This window comes from Rana temporaria, chromosome 11 (assembly GCF_905171775.1).
Source record: "Rana temporaria chromosome 11, aRanTem1.1, whole genome shotgun sequence".
Lineage (NCBI taxonomy): Eukaryota > Metazoa > Chordata > Amphibia > Anura > Ranidae > Rana > Rana temporaria.
Genome location: NC_053499.1, coordinates 115,315,335 through 115,330,633, shown reverse-complemented (window position 1 = coordinate 115,330,633; position 15,299 = coordinate 115,315,335). Strand labels below are relative to the sequence as shown.

Below are 15,299 nucleotides of genomic sequence, written 5' to 3'. Positions count from 1 at the left end.
AGGAGGGTTCAATGTCAGGGGAGCTGGTATGCAGGAAGATGCAGAGTCAATGGGCTAGATTCAGTAAGAGTTAGGCCAGCGTATCAGTAGATATCTGCGCCGACCTAAGTTTAAGTGTATTCTCAAACAGAGATACACTTAAACCTATCTAAGATACGACGGCTTGCGCCGTCCTATCTTAGGGTGCAATATTTAGGCTGGCCGCTAGGTGGCGCTTCCATTGCGGTCGGCGTAGAATATGTAAATCACTAGATACGCCTATTCACGAACGTGCGCCCGGCTGACGCAGTACAGATACGCCGTTTACGTAACGCATTAGCAGGCCTAAAGTTATTCCATCAAATAGCTGGAATAGTAATGTTAAGTATGGCCGCCAGTCCCGCATCGAAATTGGAAAATTTTACGTCGTTTGCGTAAGTCGTCCGTGCATAGGGTTTTACGTCATTTACGTCCACGTCTAAATCAATAGGACCCTGTGCGGCGTACTTAGCCGCAATGCACACTGGGATATGTAGGCGGACGGCGAATGCGCCGTTCGTAAAATACGTCAATCATGTCAGGTCAAGCCCCATTAACATAAACGCCGTAACTTAGCAGGCAAGTACTTTGTGAATCATGTACTTGCCTCGCTAACTTACGGCGGCATAGTGTAAACACGATACACTACGCCGCCGCAAAGTTAGGGCAGGCTATGTGAATCTAGCCCAATGTATCAGGGCAGATCCTTGTCAGGTTTGCTGGTATGCAGGAGGGTGCAGAGTCAAGGTAGCAGGGATCAGTGTCAGGGGTGCTGGTATGCAGGAAGATGCATAGCCAGGAAACCATGGGGGGGGGGGGGGGCAGTGTCAGGGGGTGCTGGTATGCAGGAAGGTTCAGAGTCAGGATAGTAGGAGGGTTCAATGTCAGGGATGCTGGTATGCAGGAAGGATCAGAGTCAGGATAGTAGGAGGGTTCAATGTCAGGGTGCTGGTATGTAGGAAGGATCAGAGTCAGGATAGTAGGAGGGTTCAATGTCAGGGTGCTGGTATGCAGGAAGGTTCTGAATCAGGATAGCAGGGGGTTCAGTGTCCGGGGGGGGGGGGGGGGTTGGGAGGAAGGATGATACAAGTGCAAGAGGGTTTAGTTAGCATGGGAAGGAGGGTCATTACAATTTTTTTATTTAAATCATAGCTAGCCTTTAAGCCCCCTTCTGACCTATGTCTTACGGTAATGTGTGTTTTGTCAAGCAGCTCATGCCACAGAAACACATTTAAATGACCTACCTAACCCACACAAAAAGATCATGTTCTATCTGCTTGACGCAACACATATCCGTTGACAAAATGCACTGGGGTCTCATTAAGATTAAAGGCACCATAACACATGCTGAGTCAACGTGTAATGCACGAGTTACTGCATTGCTTCATTGTCAACCCAGCCTGAACGTGAACCTTACTCTAGTTTGAATAACAATGTGTCGATCCCTCCTCATTCTGTCTTTTTTTTCTCTTTACCAGGAGGTTACTATCTGACCAGTATATCTGCCTCTCTGTCTGTCCTATGCTCACTACATGCTCACCCCCAGGATGCTGCACTGTCACTTAGTGAGTGGCATCGGAGGAGGCAAGGCTTGCCATCACTCAATGACTTACAGGTATCCCATGAATGCTTATATTAAATATGGATGTACATAATGTTGAAAGCTAAATTATGGAACATAGAGGTTTTATTTTTTATATATACAGTAAAACCTTGGTTTGCGAGCATAGATCGTTCAAGAAACATGCTTGTAATCCAAAGCACTTGTATATCAAAGCATTTTTTTACAGGGTATAAAAGAGAAGAGGGGCACCTCTAAGTGTAGCAATAAGTTGCTAAATGTTGTACCTTCATTAAATGTAACCATATTGCTACACTCAGGCCCTGTACACACGGTCGGACAAAACCGATGAGAATGGACCAAGGTTCAGTTTCATCGGTCCAAACCGACCGTGTGTATAGCCCATCGGTCTGTTGTCCTTCAGTCCAAAATTTTAAAACTTGCTTTAAAATCGAACCGATGGCCCACTGCCCGTTCAGTCCAAACCGATGGTTAGTACAGAAAGCATCGGTTCAAAACCTGCGCATGCTCAGAATCAAGTCGACGCATGCTTGGAAGCATTGAACTTTGTTTTAATCAGCACGTCGTGTGTTTGACGTCACGCGTTCTGACCCGATCCGTTTTTGGAACGATGGTGTGTACGCACATCAGACCATCAGGCCATCTGGCCTGTCGGACCATCCTCATCAGTTTGGAACGACCGTGTGTACGCGGCCTTAGAGGCTCCTCTCTTCTTTTTTATACTTAGTTGTGACATGACGCTACTCTTATATCAAGACATCGCTTGTATATCAAAGCAAAATTTATTAAAACATTTTGCTTGTCTTGCAAAACGCTCTTAAATCAAGTTACTCTCAAACCAAGGTTTTACTGTATATGACATTATCATTTTGTAGGAGAGTGACGGGACAAATGTAAGAATAAAAGTACATATCCTGGTTTACAACTAGCCATAACTTCCATCCAGTGTTATAATTGATTTTCTCGAAGGGGTTCATAACATATGTAAGAGAAAATTAGAAAGTTTGCAAAGCCTTTAATTTACTGCTGATCATAATGCTATAATATAAGAGCAATGTAGAAGTAGATGCTGTATATTGTCCTTTCAATGGTGTATTTTGGAAGGTTAAAGGGGTTGTAAAGGTACAATTTTTTTCATTAAATAGCTTCCTTTACCTTAGTGCAGTCCTCCTTCACTTACCTCATCCTTCCATTTTGCTTTTAAATGTCCTTATTTCTTCTGAGAAATCCTCACTTACTGTTATTCTGTCTGTAACTCCACACAGTAATGCAAGGCTTTCTCCCTGGTGTGGAGAAAGCCTCTTGAGGGGGCGAGCAGGAGTGTCAGGACACCCACTAAGGCCTCGTACACACGACCGGACATGTCCGCTGAAACTGGTCCGCGGACCACTTTCAGCGGACAGATCCGATCGTGTGTACAGGCTAGCGGACAGATTTCCAGCGGACAAATGTTTCTTAGCATGCTAAGAAACATGTCCGCTGGAAAGCTGTCCGTCAGACATGTCCGCTGGTTAGTACGTCTAACCAGCGGACCGAAATCCCGCACATGCGTCGAATTGATTCGACGCATGGGTGGAAGCATTGAACTCGCGCGATAGAGAACGTCGGTGTCGTCTACGTCATCGCGTTCTCTGTCCGCGGGGATTTCGGTTTGATGGTGTGTACAGCCATCAGACCGAAATCTCCGAGCGGACATGTCCGATGAAAACGGTCCGCGGACCGTTTTCATCGGACATGTCCGGTGGTGTGTACGAGGCCTAACACACAGCTCCTTTCTCTATCTGCAAAGTAGAGAGTGTCCTGACCCTCCTGCTCGCCCCCTCCCCCTCAAGAGGCTTTCTCCACACCAGGAAGAAAGCCTCGCATTACGGTGTGTAGTTACAGAAGAACAGGAAGTGAGGATATAAGGACATTTAAAAGCAAAATGGAAGGATGAGGTAAGTGAAGGAGGACTGCACTAAGGTAAAGGAAGCCATTTAGGGAGAAAAAAAATCCTTTACAACCCCTTTAAGGGCTATTGTAGTCCTTTGTGATGCAATACTGATTGTATCTTATCGTGGCAAGATGATGACATCTTTCCTGTCTGTGTTGCAGTCCAGCTACACGTTTAGCAAAAACTGTCAGCATTAGTGTTATCAGCTTTGGTTTTTGGACAACTCTGAGATACATGATTCAGAAATAAATATTTAATATCTAAGATATATTTTTAGCAATTGGTTCATTTTATTAGACGATAAAACTATCAGTTAAAAACGAAATCAAAGCACACCTGTACTTTGGCTGTGCAGGACAAAGCAACTAGTTTGTATTACAGTACAGACCTTGGATTGTGAGCATAGTTAGTTCCAGAAGCATGCTTGTAATCCAATGCACTTGTATATCAAAGCAAATTTCCCCATAAGAAATAAAGGAAACTCAAATGATTTGTTCCACAACCATTTATTCATAGGTCCTTCAGTTTATAGTCCATATAAAAAGATTATAGCAATGTGACCAGGTTGTGTAACCATAAAATGTCCGTCCACAAATGGCAGCCTCCACAAGGGGATTAGAAGCAAAAGCCAGCAGGAGCTACTGGGTATAAAAGAGAAGAGAGGCGCCTCTAAGTGTAGCTATATGGTTACATTTAATGAAGGTGCTGTATATGCAGAGCGGACACAGACACAGCCCACTCTACTTTGTGGACCCTCTCATCCGATCCAACCAGATGGAAGGGGACAGTTGGTGGGTGCAAATACAGGGAGTGCAGAATTATTAGGCAAGTTGTATTTTTGAGGATTAATTTTATTATTGAACAACAACCATGTTCTCAATGAACCCAAAAAACTCATTAATATCAAAGCTGAATATTTTTGGAAGTAGTTTTTAGTTTGTTTTTAGTTTTAGCTATTTTAGGGGGATATCTGTGTGTGCAGCTGACTATTACTGTGCATAATTATTAGGCAATTTAACAAAAAAAATATATATACCCATTTCAATTATTTATTTTTACCAGTGAAACCAATATAACATCTCAACATTCACAAATATACATTTCTGACATTCAAAAACAAAACAAAAACAAATCAGTGACCAATATAGCCACCTTTCTTTGCAAGGACACTCAAAAGCCTGCCATCCATGGATTCTGTCAGTGTTTTGATCTGTTCACCATCAACATTGCGTGCAGCAGCAACCACAGCCTCCCAGACACTGTTCAGAGAGGTGTACTGTTTTCCCTCCTTGTAAATCTCACATTTGATGATGGACCACAGGTTCTCAATGGGGTTCAGATCAGGTGAACAAGGAGGCCATGTCATTAGTTTTTCTTCTTTTATACCCTTTCTTGCCAGCCACGCTGTGGAGTACTTGGACGCGTGTGATGGAGCATTGTCCTGCATGAAAATCATGTTTTTCTTGAAGGATGCAGACTTCTTCCTGTAACACAGCTTGAAGAAGGTGTCTTCCAGAAACTGGCAGTAGGACTGGGAGTTGAGCTTGACTCCATCCTCAACCCGAAAAGGCCCCACAAGCTCATCTTTGATGATACCAGCCCAAACCAGTACTCCACCTCCACCTTGCTGGCGTCTGAGTCGGACTGGAGCTCTCTGCCCTTTACCAATCCAGCCACGGGCCCATCCATCTGGCCTATCAAGACTCACTCTCATTTCATCAGTCCATAAAACCTTAGAAAAATCAGTCTTGAGATATTTCTTGGTCCAGTCTTGACGTTTCAGCTTGTATGTCTTGTTCAGTGGTGGTCTCTTTCAGCCTTTCTTACCTTGGCCATGTCTCTGAGTATTGCACACCTTGTGCTTTTGGGCACTCCAGTGATGTTACAGCTCTGAAATATGGCCAAACTGGTGGCAAGTGGCATCTTGGCAGCTGCATGCTTGACTTTTCTCAGTTCATGGGCAGTTATTTTGCGCCTTGGTTTTTCCACACGCTTCTTGCGACCCTGTTGACTATTTTTAATGAAACGCTTGATTGTTCGATGATCACGCTTCAGAAGCTTTGCAATTTTAAGAGTGCTGCATCCCTCTGCAAGATATCTCACTATTTTTTACTTTTCTGAGCCTGTCAAGTCCTTCTTTTGACCCATTTTGCCAAAGGAAAGGAAGTTGACTAATAATTATGCACACCTGATATAGGGTGTTGATGTCATTAGACCACACACCTTCTCATTACAGAGATGCACATCACCTAATATGCTTAATTGGTAGTAGGCTTCCGAGCCTATACAGCTTGGAGTAAGACAACATGCATAAAGAGGATGATGTGGTCAAAATACTCATTTGCCTAATAATTCTGCACTCCCTGTAGACACAAGTCCGTTTACATCTGCCACTCCATAGAGGTGAATGGAGTGTCTATGTGGGTTTTACAGATCATGTGAAAGGGGCCTAAGGCTGCTTTCACATAAATGTGCTGCAGTTAACCTGCACTGCGGGTGCAGCGCGGAGGACTTGTGGCTTTCCTGGGTTATCGGCACATATACTGCAGGTGTGGCGTACTTTCTGAAAGTGCACCAAACCTGCAGGTAATAACAGAGGTCTATGCAGGTAACCAGAAGGTGCACTGCGCTGCCCAGTAACCACTGCAGAACAGATATGCCCATATATACACTTTTTAGTAATAAACTGACCTTTAATAATAGTCTTTTATTCAGGTATCGCCGGCTGTTGCAGGCAGAGTGCATTTGGTATCACTTCACTTGTGACAGGAGCCGGCGCTATACAGGAAGCATTGGCATACACGGCTCTGCTCCCTCCGCAACCGCTTGCTTCATCAAAACACTGATGCTCTGGGATGGCAGGTCGGCAACCCACGATCTGGGCTTGTAAACCTGCTATCTCAAAGCAGGAGGTCACTGGCCACATCAGAGGACTCCGCGGGCCACATGTGGTTCCTAGGCCACTAGTTGGGCACCTCTGCTCTAAGGCCTCGTACACACGATAGGATAGCCAGAGGACAATGGTCTGAAGCACCGTTTTCATCAGTCCAAACTGATCGTGTGTAGGCCCCATAGGTTATTTAACCTTAGGTTACAAAAATGAGAACTTGCTTTAAAATTTAACCTATGGACTGGTAACCGATAGGTCAAAACCGATCATTAGTTTTCAAAAGCATCAGTTAAAAACCTGCGCATGCTCAGAATCAAGTCGACGCATGCTTGGAAGCATTGAACTTCGTTTTTTTCAGCACGTCGTTGTGTTTTACGTCACCGCGTTCTGACACGATCATTTTTTTAACTGATGGTGTGTAGGCACGACGGACCATCAGTCAGCTTCATAGGTTAACCTAGGACAACGATCCTCCAGACTGTTGTCCTCTGATTAACCTATCGTGTGTACAAGGCCAAAAGCTAGTCGTCCTGCACCAAAGTCTGAGGAGAAGGAATCAAACACATTTATACAAGAAAACAAATAATTTAAGGTCATATCTGGGGGGAAAAAATATATATTTGTCTAGCAGTTTATGTTTTCAAACATGTCTTTCTATTTCAGAACTTCTTACGAGTTGCCCATCAAGATCCGGTTAATGGCTGCACTACTAAGACCATCCTTCTGAAGCCATCACAGACAGTAGCCGACCTAACCCATCTCTGTGCTCTAAAATTCAAGCCTTCCAAGCCACAAGACTTCTCTATTTTTCTACACTGTGGTGGGGAACAGCAACTGTTATCTCTGGATGAACATCCCCAGGAGATAAAGGCCAAGCTCAAAGACACTGGATCTAGTTTTTTCTTCTGTTACCAAAGAATTGAGGAGGAGGATGCAGAAAAAATCCTTGAAGAAAAAGCCTCTGACCAATCACATGCATCAAACATCTGAAATGTGTCGCTGCGTAGCTTGGGACATAAGGACAGAGTCTGGTCATTTGTCCAGGAATTCTAATATACTTCGGATATAACATTTCAAGCTAACCAAGCATGATAACCAGAGATAACCATGATAACCAAGCTAACCAGCCTGAGATGTAGCTTCTTCGTAGTGTTCAACATTTTTATTGGAATGTCGCTATTGTGATATCCACAAAGTGCCATGCAAGAGATCCGTTCTTTATACATTTCCTGGTATAAATTGTACATAGATTGCCAGTTGTACAGATGCTCAGAATTCATCGAAATGAATGGATGAGTTTTGAAAATATTTTAGGAGGAAACACAAAAGATCAGTACATACCTGAGGAACTGGATTAAGTATTTATTTGTGAACTCTTGTGCGATTTAAAGCATGTATTTAACACGCTATTTTATATGACCAGCACTTTAGATTTTTTAAACGCTCTGCTATTTTGCACACTACTTGAAGTGCTCAAAACCAAGAGTAGCAAAACATGGTTTATAAGTAACCTTTAAAAATAGAATTTATTTTATTCTGTCTGTTACTGTATTTTTGGGAAAGAATCTCTGCCAGGGATTTTACCATTCAAAGTCATCAAATCCCAATGTATATTTTTTATTTAAGAGAATATCTGTGTTTTAGAAAATGATTTAAATGTATATCAGAATCTGATCTGATACAGTTTCCTGTTAAGCCTCGTACACACGATAGGTTAAAGCGGAAGTAAACCCATCGATTTAACAGTTTCAAAAAGCAGTTACATTTCCGGCATGCCGGAATTGCTAACTGTCACATTGGTTGTGCTCTCAACCAAACTGTCAAACCATCCAATGGCTGGTGTCATAACTGATCACATGTGCAGCACCATGGCAGTTGAAGATTAAACATAGGCCAAGATGGCAGCTTCCTTGGCTGAAAATGATAGGTGGGTTTACTTCCACTTTAACCAGAGGACAACAGTCTGAAGGACCGTTGTCCTAGGTTAACCGATGAAGCTGACTGATGGTCCTTCACGCCTACACACCATAGGTTAAATAACCGATCGTGTCAGAACGCAGTGACGTAAAACACAATGACGTGCTGAAAAAAACTAAATTCAATGCTTCCAAGCATGCGTCGACTTGATTCGGAGCATGCGTGGATTTTTAACCGATGGTCATGCCTACTAACGATCGGTTTGGAATCCATAGGTTCATTTTAAAGCAAGTTGGCTTTTTATTAACCTATGGGCCCACACACGATCGGTTTTGACCGTTGTCCTCTGGTTAACCTATCGTGTGTACGAGGCTTTAGAATCTTGACTGCTGAGGCGCAATGAGCCCAGGTACCCCTTAGCTGTAATATATATGTATATATAAAACCTTCCCCCTTCATCCTATTAAATAAACACGCTTACAACCATTAGGTTGGAAAGGGCAAGGCCACAGCTTTATTAAAAGCAAACATAACATTTTGAACATTGAACATTTCAACCAGTTCCAGTCACAGTTGTACTGTGATCACACAACTCCAAAAGGGGGGAGGGGCCTGTCCTTACCATAAGTGCTGGACAGGCCGCCTACTTCCGGTTTCCATCAAGGGCATGGCCCATTATAGCCATGTTATGCTGGCAAGGTCAAGAAAACCGCAGCAAGCTGTGACATACCATCGAAAAAAAGGGGCGGGAGGGTGGGCCGCTATTCCAAACACGTTCCCCAAAAGACCCAGAATTCCCTGGGGCGATCCCTTTTACCCAAGCTCAGGCACATCCCATCACCCAAATAAACCAATCCTTTAGCGACCACCACCTTGTCCAGTACCTGGTCATGCCCCCATCAGTCAAGGCTCTCTTTCCCTAAGGGGCTCAAGAGGCCTTCATTATGAATTAAAGTGGAGTTTTTAAAAAGTCAGCAGCTACAAATACTGCAGCTGCTGACTTTTAAAATATGGACACTTACCTGTCCAGGGCGCCCGCTGTGTCGGAACCAGAAGCCGATCTGTCTCTCGGCTCTTGGGTGCTGCCGCCGCCATCTTCGGTAAGGGAATCAGGAAGTGAAGCCTTGCGGCTTTACTTCCTGGTTCCCTACTGCTAATGCGCAACTCACGCTGCGCGATCTGAATGGTCCCTGCTGTCTTCTGGGACCTGTGTGTTCCCCGGTGGGGATGGAGGAGGCACCGGACGTGCACCGGACGTGTCATAGATATCTACAGATACTGTGGCTATCTATGCCTGGAAGTGGGAGCCAAATACCTGGATTAGACAGGTATCTGCTCCCCCTCCCCCCTGAAAGGTGCCAAATGTGACACCGGAGGGGGGAAGATTCCGAAAAACGAAAGTTCAATTTTATTGGAAAAGATGAAAAAAAAAATACATACAGATTCTATATGTCAATAACAGTAACACAGCAATTTTTGGTCCTTTCCGTAACTTAGATTTGTTTATTGATCCTGCCAATATTTGTCCACTTCTTTTAACAGGCCATAGTGCCGAGCAACATCTTCATATACGGGAATTGGTATCAACCAATTAACACTGCACTTGTAACTGTAACTACCTAAAGTGGTATTAAAAAAAACCAAAAAAATAAAAATAAACATTTAATATATTGTAGCTTGCCAATGCATACGCTTCCTGTCTTATGGTGTCTCTACTCTGGATGGAGGAGAAATGGAGACACTTCTGGACAGCAGCATTATCAGTCTGAGAGAGTGTAGTATTAGCTGGGTTCACTGCCAATTGGATGAGGGTTTTCCTGCATCCAATTCACATGTCAGGAGATTGTAACCGGTTCTCTATGGAGCCCGTTCCGGCATCTCTAGAGCGACTCTGATGCAAATTGCACAGGAGTCCTGTGCATCTTGTAGTCCGTTTTAGGTCCGAATTCAGACAAATATTTCGGCTAAAATCTGACCTGAAATGGTGAACAGGGACGCGTCGGACCCCTGCTGTGAGCCACTCCGTGCTGCAGTATAAACCCAGCCTTAGACCCCGTACACACGACCGAACATGTCTGCTGAAACTGGTCCGCGGACTATTGTGACTATTGTGAGCACCCCTGTCAGTGTTAAATGGTTTGTCCCAACTCTCTAACTGCCACTTTTGCTGGACAATTCGGTTTATTAAAGGAAGTTGAAAAATAATAGAAAATAAAGGTAAAAAAGCCTGGGAAAACAATGAAGTCACCACATGTAAGCTATAATAATTTTCTATTTTTTGGTTTAACACCACTTTAAAAAGTGTTAGCTGGAGCTAGGCTTTATTCTGTTTGCCTTTTACCTAAAATCAATTTAAAACGACATGTCCATCTAAGACTACGCTGCCCACAGTGTGACAAGGCTGCTCAGCAATGTCGCTTTAAAAGAACAGCATAGGTAATCTACTACAGGAGGAAGTGGGCAAATACTAATCTACTGGCAGGATCAACTGCCAAAAAAATGATATTACAAGGCGGACTTGTAAAAAATGCAAAATTGCATTGTGTATGACATTTTTTACTTTACCCATAGCTACACTCCAAGGATACCAAACTGTTTCTAAGGCCTGATTCACACCTATGCATTTTTAGTGCCTTTTGCATTTGGCAGATTTGCACTACAGTCCATTTAACATGGTTTCCTATGGAACACGTTCTGTAGCAAATATGCAAAAAGCACAAAAAATGCATTTGTGGTTTGTAAATATATACAGTATATTGCCCCCTGTCGCCGCTATTGTATGCTCTGGCGGCGGAGCCGCTAGCCATGGCAATTAGGGCAAGCCCAGACGTGATAGGCCTCAGAAAAGGGGATACATGGGAAAAGATAGGATTATACGCAGACGACACTGTCCTCTATCTGGCAGATCAGGGACCGTCGCTAAGAGCAGCCCTGCTTATAATAGAAGAGGCGGGTAAATATTCGGGGTTAAAGATTAACTGGGACAAGTCCCGTATCCTCCCACTGGATCAGTTTCCCCCGCCGGCCTCATCCCCGGAGTTGCCTCTACAGAGGGTAGCGGAGATTAAATATCTAGGGGTCAGTGTGACCAGGAATCTCAGGGATTATGTCCCCTTGAATGTAGAACCCCTATTTGCCATTATTAAAGCTCGAACACAAGCATGGGCCAGACTACCCCTGGGAGTAATGGGTAGAATAAATTTGGTAAAAATTATTTTACTGCCCAAAATACTATATATGGTTTGGCACGCCCCATTGTACATACCCCTAAAAGTGTTTAAACAGATGGAAGCAATCCTAAATTCATTTGTCTGGGGTTCAAGTCGACATAAATTGGCGTGGCACATACTTAAAAATCCTGCATTGGAGGGGGGTTGCTCCCTTTCCGGATCTGCAAGATTACTATATTGCGTCGCAACTGTCCCATGTCTATCATTTTAATACGTCGGAAGCGCAGAGACATAGGTCGTTGGTGTGTAACAGGCCAGGTAGCCCTCTCCATACCCCGGTGCAGGCAATATTTAGGACGGGACATGGGGGATGCAGGACAACGCACTTTGGGGCAGATATGCTGACGCACCAACAAAAAATCTGGGATGTAGCCCTTAAGAAACTGGACAGGACGCATGTGCACTCTCACACACCACTGTGGAGAAACGGAAGTCTACCCGAATTAGGAACAGTACCGGACCCGGGGATATGGGCGGCATATGGGATACTCTTTCTGTCACAGGTCCTGACTGACTCAGGACCTAAATCCTTTTCAAGCCTTAGGGAAGAGTTTTCCATTCCGCCTCAATTTATTTTCCGGTATTTGCAGCTTCGGCATGCACTTAGAACACAATTGGAACAGGTCGTTGTAGATTTGAGTAGGCCGCGGGTGCTGGATATAATTTTCGGGGCTGATTCAACAAAACTCACATGCAATTTATATTATACTATTCGACTGAAAAAGGTGGGCAGGGTGTCACAGGCGGCAAAGGCAAAATGGGAAGAGGACTTGGGACAGATAGATGACACTGACTGGGGAGAGATCTTAGAGGGAGTGAAGACGTCATCCCCCAAACTATCGGACAGACTAACGCAGCTGTATATAATTCACCGTGCATATCTGACGCCCATGAGACTTGCAAAATTTCAACCCACATGGAGCACTGCCTGCCCCATGTGTGCCGCTGCTGCGGCCTCGTTCTACCACTTGTTGTGGCACTTCCCTGACGTGCAGGCCTACTGGCTGCGGGTAACTCAGTTCCTCCATGACAATATGGGAACACCGGTGGGTATGGACCCGAAGTTATGTCTCTTGGGACTGGTCCCAGATGTGGACGTAGATAAATACCAGAATATTTTTATTTGTGAATCGCTCTTTATGGCTAGAAAGGTGGCGGCTAAGGCATGGATGAGGGAAAGGGCCCCAACGCTGGAGGACTGGAAAAGGGAGGTGAACACCACTCTTCCCTATAGGAAGATGATCTACATTCATAGGGGGCGCCCACAAAAGTTCTCCAGTGTATGGGACAGGTGGTTAGAAGATGGGGAAACATGCACGGAATGAGTTCCGGGCAGGTGAAGAGCGTCTGTGGTGGGAGGGTGGCGTGGTCGATTTGTTACATGTATTGGGTTTCTGGAATGTGCAGGGTTTCTTTTTATACGTATGACAATGTTAAACATATGTGCACAGGTCCTGATGTGAAGCGGTCTGCGAACCCGAATTGTAAAATATATATCTGTAAAAACGTACTGATTATTGATCAATGTTGATCAAATGCCTACCATGTATGTACCTCTTATTTTTTCTACACCTCAATAAACTTGGTTTTGAAGTTAAAAAAACATATATACAGTATATACAGAGGGAAACCATATTTGCTTTAAGAGAAAGTAAACCCTCTGAAACATTTCCCTAAAAAAAAAAAAACCTGCAAGAGAAAGGCATAATGAGCTAGTATGCATAGCATACTAGCTCATTATGAATTACTTACCTGAAATCGAAGCCCCCCGCCGCCATGATACTCGGAGTGACTTCCGGGTGTCGCTGCTCCGGCGCTGTGACTGGCCGGAGCAGTGATGACGTATCTCGTGTGCGTGGGAGCCGTCAGGAAAGGCACGGTCCCGTTCATTAACGGCACGCCCATTGCGCCTGCGCCGTTGTCTATGGTGCGCATGCGCCATAGACATTGGTGCAGTCTTCTCTGCAAATATCTCCTTAACCGTGTAAGTTACGGATATATTTCTTGCACCTACAGGTAAGCCTTAATCTAGGCTTACCCATAGGGCCAAGTGGTCTGTAAGGGTTTACAACCACTTTAATACATAGACAAACTGTGCTAGGTGGCTACCGATTTGGCAAGATTGAATCAGAACACTTTTACTTGAGATCGCTCCTAGAAAAAGATCGATATAAAATATCTTGTGCAAGTATGGAAGCACATACATGTATTATTTGAAAGTCCCATTAAAATATATTCATGTTAACTTTGCATTAATAACTTTTGATGTATATGCATTGAAACTATAGTATACTATATTATTCTTACCTTTAACGATGTTCTAAAGTCAAAAGTTTTTTTTAAAAAGTTTTTTTTACCTTAATGCATTCTCTGCATTAGAATTAAAATGGATCGATTACTTGTCCTACCCACCCCAATCCCTAAACACTTAACTGATTCCTGTTACCGCTCCAGCCCTGTCTCAGCTGCAGCAACGCCCCCCTCACTTCCTGCTTTCACAGGAAACCCTGAGGGCAGCAGGAGTCAAACTCCTATGACAAGGGAACAGGGGCATTGCTCACCAGCTCTGTGTGTCTATGGACGCACACAGCTCGGCTTGGGAGTGTGCTTGCATGGGTCCCTCCTTAGCACTTGGTTTGCTAAGGGGGCACCTGGAGGAATGAGAAGTTGACAGCGTTGGCAAGGGACTTCCAGAAGAAGAGGTAAGAGAGCTTTATGTGCAATATCTTTGCACAGAACAGGAAGCTATAATCTCTTTTTTATTTTATCCCAAAAAACTGCCTTTAGTATCACTTTAAACTGGTGTTCCACCCTAAAAAAAAATACACCAAAATCCTTTAAAAAAATAGATTTTTTTTTTTTTAGTCACCAGAAAGGGCGGTTGCTATGCGGAACTTGCTAATCTGCCTCTTCCTCCACCTCGGCAGGTCTTCTTCTTCGTCCTCCTCATGTTGTCTTCTGGGGAATGTGGCGCGCTGCCTTCTGGGAACTGTGGGCCAAATCCACAAAAGGGATACGACGGCGTAACTGCTGTTACGCCGTCGTATCCCTGTTCCTAACTATGGAACTGATCCACAGAATCAGTTTTCCATAGTTAGGCAGAAGATCCGACATGTGTAAGGGACTTACACTGCCGGATCTTAGGATGCAGTACCGCATCCGCCGCTGGGGCATTTCGTGTCGAAATGCTGCCTCGGGTATGCAAATTAGCACTTACGGAGATCCACAAAGCTTTTCAGCTTCGTTTTTTCTCCGTAAGTTTTAGTTTGCAAACGCAAAATTAGGGCTGCTTTTACAAGGTGTAAACTGTTTACACCTTGTAAAAACAGACCTTTCTGTCCAGCGACGCGATTTTTTTTTTATTTTATTTTTTTTTCGCGCCGTATCTTTTTTTTTTCCCGACGCAACTTTATTGACCCGTCGCAATCCACAAAGCTCGGCGTAATGTAATTTCGCGCTATGTACGTTGGGAAAATGACGTCACGAGCATGGGCAGTACGGTCGGCGCGGGAGCGCGCCTAATTTAAATGGGAATCGCCCCCATGAAAATAGGAACGCCTTGTGCCGGCGGAATTTAAGTTACACAGCCCAAAATTTCTTGGTAAGTGCTTTGTGGATCGGGCACTTAGGTAGAAATTTTAGGGCAGTGTAACTTAAATGGAAAAAAATAAGTTACGCACGATCTTTGTGGATTACCCCCGCGTGTATCCCAAAAAAGGGCAGCCGCCC

At 44.2% G+C, this 15,299-nt stretch overlaps 1 protein-coding gene across 3 annotated transcripts in view; it reads left to right on the top strand.

Moving 5' to 3' along the window:
- RIN1 (Ras and Rab interactor 1) overlaps window positions 1-7,964 on the top strand; it is a 52,956-nt gene extending 44,992 nt beyond the window's left edge. For all 3 annotated transcript variants that reach the window (XM_040328875.1, XM_040328874.1, XM_040328876.1), the window contains 2 exons: window positions 1,497-1,633; window positions 7,087-7,964. In XM_040328875.1, the coding sequence (XP_040184809.1) occupies window positions 1,497-1,633; window positions 7,087-7,413 (464 nt within the window). In that variant the 3' untranslated portion in view covers window positions 7,414-7,964. The remainder of the gene's footprint in view (window positions 1-1,496; window positions 1,634-7,086) is intronic.
- Window positions 7,965-15,299: the final 7,335 nt, after the last annotated feature.